General features: G+C 36.0%; 1 protein-coding gene across 1 annotated transcript in view; it reads right to left on the reverse strand.

The window, feature by feature from the left end:
* The window catches only part of TAF2 (TATA-box binding protein associated factor 2), an 80,099-nt gene that overhangs the window by 25,981 nt on the left and 42,415 nt on the right, over nt 1–11,703 (reverse strand). The window contains exons 20-22 of the mRNA XM_008073217.2: nt 10,769–10,908; nt 7,967–8,036; nt 5,656–5,765 (exon numbers count right to left, since the gene is read on the reverse strand). Coding sequence (XP_008071408.1) covers nt 5,656–5,765; nt 7,967–8,036; nt 10,769–10,908 — 320 coding nt within the window. The remainder of the gene's footprint in view (nt 1–5,655; nt 5,766–7,966; nt 8,037–10,768; nt 10,909–11,703) is intronic.

Below are 11,703 nucleotides of genomic sequence, written 5' to 3' on the forward strand. Positions count from 1 at the left end.
GATTCCCACTGGGTGTTACTGCCCTGCTCTTTCTGTCCATCTTGCCCTGAACAAAAGCAGCAAATTCATTTCTGTGTGTACATATGTAACTTTCAGCACAGATGAATCAATATGCTTTCATTTCCTTCCACCATTTCTGTTCCTAAGAAGGAAGGTATTGGGGAGAGAGAGGGAAGAACAGAACTTTGAGACCTTCTAATGTTAATATCAAAATTGTTTATTTTCTTACTCTGAAGCCTGGCAAATCCTATCAAACCAAATTAGAAGTTGTCCCTCATTTTAGCCCCTTAATCATAACCGTAAATTTCAGAACACTAAAAATTATGATGTAGGTCAACAGGCTTCATGTCCTCAGTGATGACAAGGATGTTTTCATGCCATTGTTGTAGTGACATGCCCAACAATGAGGAGCAATGGCTACATATCCTTCATAATGACACACCGGCACAGACACCCACTCCTCAATGAAGACTGATGTCTTCAGAAGTGAAAATCACTCTTTATCAGGCAAGACCAGAGAAAGCACTTATGAGTTAAATATAAGGCACCAACAGAATTCTCCAGTCCTTAGATTTTTATTTTTGTAATGTATTTTAAAAATTATGTTGGCCTATAATTCAGTATCTCACTCCGAGATATTAATGGTCGGACCCTGTATGTCTTGAATTTTGAAATTTTTCCTTTGGGAAACAAATGAACAAACAAAACATTCCTTTCAGGATAGAGCTACTGGAAGTCAGTGTGGTCTACAAACCCTGCTCCCCACGGCCTACAGTGTGAACAAGCTCCTGAGGACCTCACTGGGGCCCTAGCCTATCTGTCCAGATGATAGCCATGTTTTCTAAACATCCTTCAGAATATGAGACTTTTTTCACAGTTCTCTGACCTCAAATGTCTCTGGCTAGAAGGCCCTTTGCAATCTTGAGAGCTGTTCACAAGTGTCCCGGTATTCCAGACAAGGCTCATGACCCCTTCCTTGGGTTTGCTAGTCATTTGTTCTCTTTATTTTAGCAACCATCTCTTCATGTTATAGTAATAATATACCTGCTCTCATCTCTACTCCATAATACCAAGTCAGCATACATGAAGCATAGCATAGTGTCAAAAAGAAGGTACTCAAGAAATAACCTGTGAAAATATTAATGTGTGAAACATAAAAAGGACTGCCCCTGGACCATGTGACATTTTCAGTTAAAAACAAACCTATCTGTGTTGCTTTCTTAAGCAGCTAGGAATTAAGACCATATAATGTAAAAGATCCTGGTCTTTAAAAATCTTTCTGTGGAGCATTGATTTAGAAGTTGTATTGGAATGGAGAACATTTCTGGAAACTGAAGAACTCTGAACTCTATATTGGGGTGGGGTCTGACAATGACACTGTAGATATATAAGAAAATGACCTTGCTCTCAGGAGTACATTCTAAAGTATTTTGGGAAGAGGATCATGATGCAATCTATTTTCAAATAATTCAGAAAAAAGGAGAGGATGTGAATATATATACAAGAAAAAGAAGGAAAAGGAGATAAAGTAAATGTGGTAAAATGTTAACCGATGAATGAAGCTGAAAGCATATTATTATTCATTGTATTTTTCTTTAAATTTTTCCAGCTTTGAAATTTTTAAAAACAAAATATTAAAGATAAACTTTTATATAAAAAATTAAACTACAGAATGTATGTGCATGGTTTTCAAAGCAAGCACTGCTGAAAGACCCTAGTGTACCTTCCAGAATGTAAGGCTAGTAAAGCCACCATGCAGCAGGAAGCTGCAGAGGCCAGGCTGCCCTGGGGTCTCAAGTGTGAACACCTTCTTTCTGTTATATGGTGTTATAGTGACTTGGGCACCAAAAGCCCCCCAGCTTCTGTTCCTGTCTCGCAGCTGTGAGGCAGTGTATTTATAAAATGAGTATTGACATTAATTTAATGGTATATGAATTTTTAAAAACCATGAATGCTGTTCCTTAGTTCATCTATTTCAAACTGATGTCAGTTTTCTAAATCCTGTTTCTATGCATGCCACCATAATTGGTTTCTTACTGAAAAATTTCTGAAGCCAACTAAGCAATCAAACTTGGACTCTTTCAAAATTGTCTGATAATCATCTCATAAGATGATCTATTTTAACTGTCATAACAGTTACTCTCTCCTCCATATTTTTAATGAGTATAATGAATTTTGCAGTTTTATGAAGTTATTCTATTACTATGCAAAGTCAATATACTTCAAATCCACCTTGAAGTAAGACAGACATAAACAAATGTAATTAAATTTGTTGTTCACAGTTTACTTGATCTCAATATGTAAATCAAGATAATGTTTACTCAGGCGGCCCCCAACAAGGAGTGACGTGCCACAGGTTCAGCAGGACTTGGGGACCTAGAAGATACTCTAGCTCCTTTTGTTACTGGTGAATTCTTGCTACAGTTTCTTAAAACAATAACCATTAAAAAGATAGCAATGTGAAAAATTCTCCTGACAAACTACTACTTTACACCTTTATTTCAACTGCAACTATGTATACACAACACACACAATTTTATTTTTCTAAAGGTCAAATATACTCAAATCTTAATAGTGATGATATAACGAAATTATGTAATATTTTCCTTTTTTGTTATTTTTTCAAATAAACTGTGATATTATACACTTTTATCATTTAAAATTATAAAAAGTAAATTAAAAAGGAATTTCTTACATCAGATTCATTCATATACCCCACAGGTCCAGCCTTGGAAGGGAAATTACCATCTTTCCTAGTCCATCCTCCCTGTCTAATGGCTAATGTTCTACAAACACATTAAAAAAAAAAAAATCCTCCTAATTATTCACGCACTCCCACTGTTCATACTATCCCTGTTTATTTGCAAATCTGGAAAACCAAATAATAAACTGGTTATGACTATGGTCTCACTCATTTTGCTGGTTAAGAAACTGACACAGAGAATTTTAAGCCAAGCAGGAATTGTACATCAATCAGAACTTGGCTTTGTATAATCACAACATTCCAGTGGGCTTCAGATGTTGTACAGAATAGTCCCATTAATGTCGAACACACTTTTATTTTGTACAAATGATATTCCTTAGAAAATAATGAAGTAATTCTTCATATTTCACTATACTTTCCTCAAATTTGTAATCTATCATAGCCAAGGAATCAAATATTCTGGTTAAAAATATATTTAACACAGGAAAGCTGGTGCCATGTATAATTCTTTACAAGTGCCTAAACTTGTGTGGTAATCCCCTGGATCTAAATAACAGAAATAACATCTTCTAAGCTAACCAGAGGTTGCAAAATATAAAGCATTATAAATAAATAGCAGTAATCATTCTTCTAGGGATTAGGGAAAACATTAGAAAAACAATATAGCAATACCTTAGTATAAACTGGTTTATGAGCTGTTTTCTAAAGACCTTGAGGACAAGGACCACACTATTTAAAATTTTACCATATTTCACCAAAATATCTACCATGGTGCCTTTACTTGGGGGTACTGCACTATTATTACTAAACTGAAAGGTGTAAGTTATACAACCACACAGCATCTCAACATAGCATCTCAATATTAGTAAACTCATAATAACATTTGATATTTAATTGTGAGTCAGTGAAGCAGCCACAAATGAGAGGTAGGACAAGTTATTTCCCAGTATTTTAGAGAGAAGATAAAGTGACACACTAAAACGCTTTAAATATTTGAATGAATACCTACTGCTCTCCCACCATCTATCTGCAACAACTCTGTTTATCTTTAAGCAAAAACACATTTCAGCCTAGCTTTTGACCGAATCTTTAAACCAAAGCTAGTATTACAATTTCAAACTATCAAAGACAAAAGGGCCACTTTCTTTAAATATACACAACATAAAATAGGGAAAGCCCAATAATCTAGTTATGTAAAAATGGCAAAGGACATGAATGATTTACAAAAAAGGAAACACAAATAGCTAAATACACGAGAAGCATGATGATATCATCATTTCTGAGTGCTTGATATGAGTCCGACACTATACTTTACAAATACTAACTCATTTAATTCTCAGTTTGCAGAAGCAGGTATCATTATCACCTGCATTTTATAGATGAGAAAAGTCACATCGTCAGTACATTCCAGAGCTCTGGTTTAGCCCTCAGCCACCTGACTCCACAGTGAGGCTTCTAACCTGTTATCCTGCCCCTGATTCTACTTGAACAGTGTAAATTCAAACTGTGAAACACTATGATCTCTGAGGTATAGGGCAATAACAATATGCACATTTTGAAATCACAGGCTGTATGTTATTCTACAGGCACTGACTGACCCTGGAAGTACAAGAAACTTGTACTCTGTGAAAGGCTGCTAGGAAGCTAGGGAAAGAAGTGAGAAGACTTACTTTTCATTCCTTTGTAGCCTTTGGAAATAATAATAACATTTTTCAGGTTCGTGTTTATAGTACTTTAACCTAAGGATTCCCAAGCCTGGGTCATGAACCTGTGGCCTGTTAGGAACTGGGCCGCACAGCAGGAGGTGAGTGGTGGGCAAGTGAGGTATTTCCAGTCACTCCTATTGCTCACATTACCACCTAAGCTCCGCCTCCTGTCAGATCAACATGTTTAGATCAGTGAAGGCATTAGATACTAATGGGGCGAGAACCCTATTGTGAACTGCACATGCAAGGGATCTAAGTTGTGCATTCCTTATGAGAATTTAATGCCTAATCACCTGAGGTGAAGTTGAGGCAGTGATGCCAGTGCTGGGGAGTGGTTGCAAATACAGATTAACGTTAACAGTAAGGTTGACTGCACAGAGACCATAATAAATTGATTGCTTGCAGATTCATACCAAAACCCTATCAGTGAGTGACAAGTGAGTTGACATACTTCAATTGTACAGCTGCATCTGGTGGCAGGCTTTAACTCAGAATCCAACACTTATTTTAGTCCACGTGTGGCCCACCTATTATTTTATTTACCACTTTCATATGCATCTTTTTTGTTTTTGGTGAGTTATATAATTATTTCATCATACAGTATATTACAGTGCAGTAATAATAAAGCGCACAATAAATGCAATTGTGATTGGATCATCCTGAAACCACCCCCATGTCCCCATTTGTAGAAAAACTGTCTTTCACAAAACCGATCCCTGATGCCAAAAAGGTTGGGGTCCGCTGCTTTAACCATTTGATATTTTCATAAAAATTAATATTTTTATTTCTTCTACAACCAGACAGAGCAAACTGAGTAAGTCATCTTAACAAATGTTATCATAATCACCTCCGTAAGGTGTGACAAATCTACTTAAAAAAAAGACATGGTAGAGCTTACATGTGGTGGCTCACACCTATAATCTCAGCACTTTGAGGGGTCAAGATGAGTGGACTGCCTGAGCCCAAGAGTTTGAGACCAGCCTGGACTGGGCATGGTGGCATGCGCCTATAGTCCCAGCTACTTGGAGGGCTGAGGTGAAGGACTGCCTGAGCCCAGCAGTTTGAGGCTGTGGTAGTCGTGATTGTGCCACTGCACTCCAGCCTGTGTGACAGAATGAGATTCTGACTCAAAACAAAAAAAAAAAAGAAAATAACTTTTAACTTCAGTTCTTAAATGCTGCTAAATTGAAAACCTGTTGTAAAATGAAAATAATAAAATCCTTTAAAAAATATCTGCTCTCTCACCAGAATTCATAAGTTTCCAAAGTTGATCTACCAGGGCTTCGCTGCATAAGGGAGACTCCATGTTCTTAGTAAATGGTGGATTCTTAGTCAACATGTTCAGAATCTTATGCCTGAAAGATTCAAAAAAGAAAATTTAAATTTTTCCGACCATTTGTTAAAGGATGCTATGAGTAGGGCACATCATAAAATATTTGAAAATTATCTGTAGTTCCTCCTTCCTATTTTATCATTTTCCCCGCTAGGTCTAATCTTTGTGGTTTAATTTAATTTCCTTTAAAAAGAAAATACATTACATCTTAGATACTGACTACACATTTTTTCACTAAAAAACTCTGGTGGATTTGGTCTTTCTAAAATCTCCTTGCTGTATAATGAAGTCTTTTAAAACCTGATTCTACATAACCCTAACCAATCTTTCACACCCTACTTTCTAAAATGTATATTCCACTCTGTTTAGAAGTATGTACAAAAAAGACTGTTCAGTAAATATAAAAATCTTATATGAAGCAAAATAGATCACATATAGGCCCAGAAGTCTACATTTGAGATAAAAAAATGAATATAAATTTTATTACTATAATACCTTGATAAAGCATGAAAATGTGCAGAAGCATTTTAAATATGAAGGGTGCACAAAAGGTTTCCTCAGAATAAGCTGAGGTGAAGGTGTGGTTGAGGAGAGTCAGTTAGAAAAAACATCTTCACAGAGGCTAACCATTAGACTCCACCGGTGTTATGTTGTAGCTCATATGAGAGGCTACCTGAACACACTAGAGTCTTCTGAAAAACAAGGCCATGCAATGAAAACAATTTGGAAAACAAAAACAAAAACTACATCGGATGCTTTGAGGAAAAGACAAAAAGAGGGGACAGAGAAAGGGAAGGAGAGTAAGACATGGGCAGCAGCTATCCAGTACTGGGTAAAAGGCTAAAAGTCAGTGCTGGGGTCAAGTCTGAGGAACTTGAGACCTGGATTGGACTGTCTGGATAAAGGCAAGGAAGAAAGAAACTGAGTGGTAATTCCCATGGAGACTGGCTAAATGTTCCAGAAGGCTAAGGAGGGATGCTGACATTTAACTGTTGGCAGTGAGACATCAAACTAAGTTTGTCAGTGAGGAGGACAAGGGAGGGAGTGGAAATGCCAGACAGTAGGTGAATCACTTAACCTCTTTGGACTGCAATTTCAAGTTTGTAAAACTAAATGACAGATTCTGTTAACAACCTTTTGTGCTTTGGAATTTAAAACTGTGTGAACTAAGACCACTGAAAGGTCATGAAAAAAAGTGAAATGTAGCTATAGAAGCAATATACACATGGGTAATATAAATGGGGATACAAATCTTCACGGATATTTCATATTCATGTTTTTGTGTTTATGTATAAACATAATTTCTGCTCTTCAATACCTCTGGCTTTAAGAGTGGATCAGTAAACAACAACTTTTAAAATGTGGGTAAGCTTGTTGTTTAAAGCATGTTAACGATGTTATACTTTTAATTTGCACTAAGAAGAAAAGTTAAGTTTCTGTCCAGTTGCTTTTAAACTACCCAAATTACTTTAAATGCCATGAAGGGCCCAACTACTAATTTTTAAATAATATTTATAAAAATTTCAAGTGTAATGAGACTAGACAGGAACAAATGGTACAACCAAAAACATTGCTCTAATTACTTTTAAAATGGTGAAATCAATCAATACAAAAGTTTTCCAATTTGGGATATATAAGGGATCCTCTATGTTTATTACAAACTGTTATATATGGTTTCCTTTAACTTTTTTTTTTTTTACTTTTTTTTGAGTTGGAGTCTCACTCCGTTGTCCAGACTAGAGTGCAGTGGCCGCTCCCAGCCACCGCAGCCTCGACCTGCTGGGCTCCTGCGATCCTTCCACCTCAGCCTTCCAAGTAGCTGGAACTACAGGCGCACGTTACCACGCCTGGCTAATTTTTTGATTTATTGTAGAAATGAGGTCTCACCAAGTTGCCCAGGTGGGTCTTGAACCCGTGGGCTCAGGCAATCCACTCACCTTGGCCTCCCAAAGGGCAGGATTACAGGCTGAGCCACCGAGCCTGGACTGGTTTCCTTTAACTTACAATAGAATCATACTTAAAATTACAGGAAATATGCTTTAATAACAATGTATTTAAAATGTCTCTCCAGAGGCAAATCAAGTTTAAAATCAAGTAAAAAATGATGTGAATAAATGTATAACATATCCCATGTTTTCAAAACTCACAAACAACTGTTCCATGTATAGTCTGAAATTACTCAATTCACTTTAGGGCTTACAAAATTATGGCACATAAACTAACCTTACATAGGGTACAGGGTCATTCTGAATCATATTGAGTAGCCATTGCAGTTCTTCATAACTCCTATCCACTGAAAATAAAAATAAGAAACATATCTGTTGTTAATAACAAATAACAAGCAGGGAGTTTACACTTAATATTCAGGACTCTGTCTCAGCTAAACTTTCAATCAGAGTTGAAAGCTATAGACAAACTCTTAAATTGTCTTATTTGGTTTTTTGGGGGTTTTTTTTGAGTTGGAGTCTCACTCTGTCACCCAGACTGGAGTGCAGTGGCTGCTCCCGGCCACCGCAGCCTCGACCTGCTGGACTCTGGTGATCCTTCCGCCTCAGACTTCCAAGTAGCTGGAACTACAGGCGTGTGCTACCATGCCTGGCTCATTTTGATTTATTGTAGAGATGAGGTCTCACCAAGTTGCCCAGGTGGGTCTCGAACCCACGGACTCAGGCAATTCACTCACCTCAGCCTCCCAAAGGCTCGGGATTACAGGCTGAGCCACCGAGCCCGGCTATTTGTTTTAATTCAAGGGGCCTCTTTGTAACTTTTGTAAGTTTCATACTCTACAGAGCCAAGTCATAAAATAGTACTAAGTGTATATTTTTTTAGTAAAGCTAAAGCCAATGGCATGACATAAAAGCAAATTACAATTCATTAAGAACCCTAAATTAGAGTATTAACTTAAATTGTATAAAATTTGTTCAAATAAAATTGTTTTTCTAGTTGATTAATATAAAAGGTAGTTATGAAAACAGTGCTATAAATATAACGGATATAAAATAACTAGTTATTTCCATTCACCTTTTCAACCAATTTTGCTTTTATAATTTGAAAAGCTTTGTTTTTAGAATTTTATTCCCAATATTTTTCATTTCTTCCATTTTCTAATTTGATTATCAATATTTAAACCTACAATTTAACAAACGGGGTCTGGGTTCATGTTTCACAATTAAATTAAACCTTTCAGTTCATCATTCTTTTGGAAACATAGGATTAGTATTCCATTTCATTTCAGGTGGCACAAATTCATGAAATCTTTTTGGTATTTATGAGATATTTGACACCATTCATATATCTTGGGAAAGAAGGGGAGGGAGAATGACATATTTGGTGAATCTCAAAACTTACAGATTTCACAAACTGGTAAAACATCAACACAGAAATGGAGATTGATATAGGATTACATTTCTGTTCTTACCAAGAAATTTACTTAACAACAACAACAACAAAATAGTCACTACATAATCATTTCTTACAAGAAAGAATATTTTAACCTTCAGTAAAAAAGTGCAATGACAGTCCTTTCTGAACTCAATCCTTTCTGAACATATTACCCTTTTTTATTTTCTGACCGTAAACAAGTATTTCTATAGAAATTTACATGAAATTAAAAAGATCTCAGTATAATTCCCTCGAATTAACGTTTGAAAATGAACCAATATCTACTAAAGAACTTCCATCACCCCCTTCCTCTATTTCTACAGTCAGACTTTACTTTTTCCATATTTTAGTGCTGAAATCTAAAATTTTAGATGTAGATTACACTTATGCAGATTATATTTACATATTCCTTCTATATGTATGTTATTTCTTAAAAATTATTTTTGAAATGTGCATTAAATTTTACAACCAACTTAACAAATATTTAAGCTTACTATTTTACAGTCAAAGTTACTCATCACTAGCTCTTTCATTTCCACTTTCACCAATCTTGATCCATACCCAGGTCAGCTGAAAATTATCTGTGGGAGCTATATTTAAAGAATGTTACATAGGAGATGTAGTTCTAATTCTCCAAGCCTATAGGAGCAACCACTTGGAAAGACAGAGAATCCTGGATCATAACTGTCCTAAAAATTGCACAATCATTGTTTTCTGTCCTTTGACTCTTAATATTCTGAAGAAGTCAAAGGTCAACACTTTTACCTTGCACAATAACCTGGTTCTGATAGTCCTAGGATTTTAACATACTTTCCTTGACCGGAATAATAAAAAATTCATCAGAATCTACCTTAGGTCAGCTCAATTTATCTATGTATACTTTTATTATTTCTTAATTTTTATCAATTTATTTTTTTTTAGTAGAGATGATGTATTGCTATGTTGTCCAGGCTGATTTCAAATTCTTGAGCTCAAGCAATCCTCCAACCTCAGCCTCCGAAAGTGCTGGGATTACAGGTGTGAGCCACTGCGCCTGGCTGGGTAAGCTACATTTACACCCTTTCAGAGTATTCTATTATTTTTTGGATTATTGCTTTTCTTCTACCTGCTCTATTCTTTGTAACTCTTTTTCTTTTTTTGTAAATATTTTCACCTCTTCATCATTCTCCTCTCTATCTTTGAAAATGTATATATTATTCTCTTACCCACTTTTGGTCCATTTAGTTTTTTCCAGATTCATGAAGCCTTGCCTAATTCCCCTACTGAAGTTCCTATTTTATGTCTCTTGCTCTATTTTCATAGATGCAAACTTTTATAAAGCTGTTATATGTTTTCTTGACTCCTTTAAAATTTCCCAAAATTCTTCTCATATTTCTTAAAATAACATGCAATTAAAGCTATGGGATGATACATGGACTTCTTGGAGAGGTCAAAGATATCTATAATTTTATTATTTTCCCTCATTTATTAATTCTTATGTGAATTCTACATTTATCAAAGATTATTTCTAAAGCAATGAGACAAGAATTTAAAATTAAAATATCTGTATTGTACATACTGTTTAAAACCCATAACTAAAACTGGCTTGAAAAGGTAAATATCTCTTTCTCAAGTGACACAAGCATCATATCTGCAAAGTGCTACCTTTTGTATAATCCACAACTGCTTCCAGCGCTGCTATTCGGATGTCCACAAAGTGACCATACTCAGCATAGGATTTAAAAAGAGTGGGATCGCTTGGCACGTGTCCATTCTTCTGGAGCACGCGAATGGCTCTCAAACAACTAGGGAAGAAAGGAGTTAGGTTCACTATTCTCCTTGAAGAATCAGGAATCAGAGTTGTCTCCTAGGTATAAGAAATTCATCTGTGGCAACAAATTTAAAAACGGATGTGATCTCAATCTACCTTTAATTCTATAATACAGTCATGTACCAAAGATGTCTCATTCAACAACAAACTGACTATACAAGAGTGTCCAGTAAGCTAAAGAAAACAAAATTTAAAAAAATACATATAGGGTGGCCTAAGTGCATAGTGCTTATGAGGTTTCCAGTGGTAAACAGATGTCCTAGGCCCTCACATTCACTCACCATCACTGACTCACATCAGTGTAGATTCCAGTCCTGCAAGTTCTATTCATGACTTATAAGTGCTCTATACAGGTGCACTACTAAAAATATATATATATTTTATACCTTATTTTTACTGTTCATTTTCTATGTTTATATGTTCTGATACACAGATACTCACCATTTGTCACAATTGCCTACTGTATTCAGTACAGTCACATACTGTGCAGGTATATAGCCCAAGAGCAAAAGCTAGACCATATCATCATGTTTGTGTGGGTGTACTCTAGAACATTCTCATATCAACAAAAAAAATCACCTAATGATTCCTTTTAAGAATATATCCCTGCCAGGCTCGGTGGCTCAGCCTGTAATCCTGCGCCTTTGGGAGGCTGAGGTGAGTGGATTGCCTGAGCCCGCGGGTTCGAGACCCGCCTGGGCAGCGAGACCTCATCTCTACAATAAATAATAAAATCAGCTGGGCGTGTTAGTGCATGCCTGTAATTCCG

Source organism: Carlito syrichta, unplaced genomic scaffold, assembly GCF_000164805.1.
Source record: "Carlito syrichta isolate Samal-C Ts95f unplaced genomic scaffold, Tarsius_syrichta-2.0.1 Scaffold315756, whole genome shotgun sequence".
Classification (NCBI taxonomy): Eukaryota; Metazoa; Chordata; class Mammalia; order Primates; family Tarsiidae; genus Carlito; species Carlito syrichta.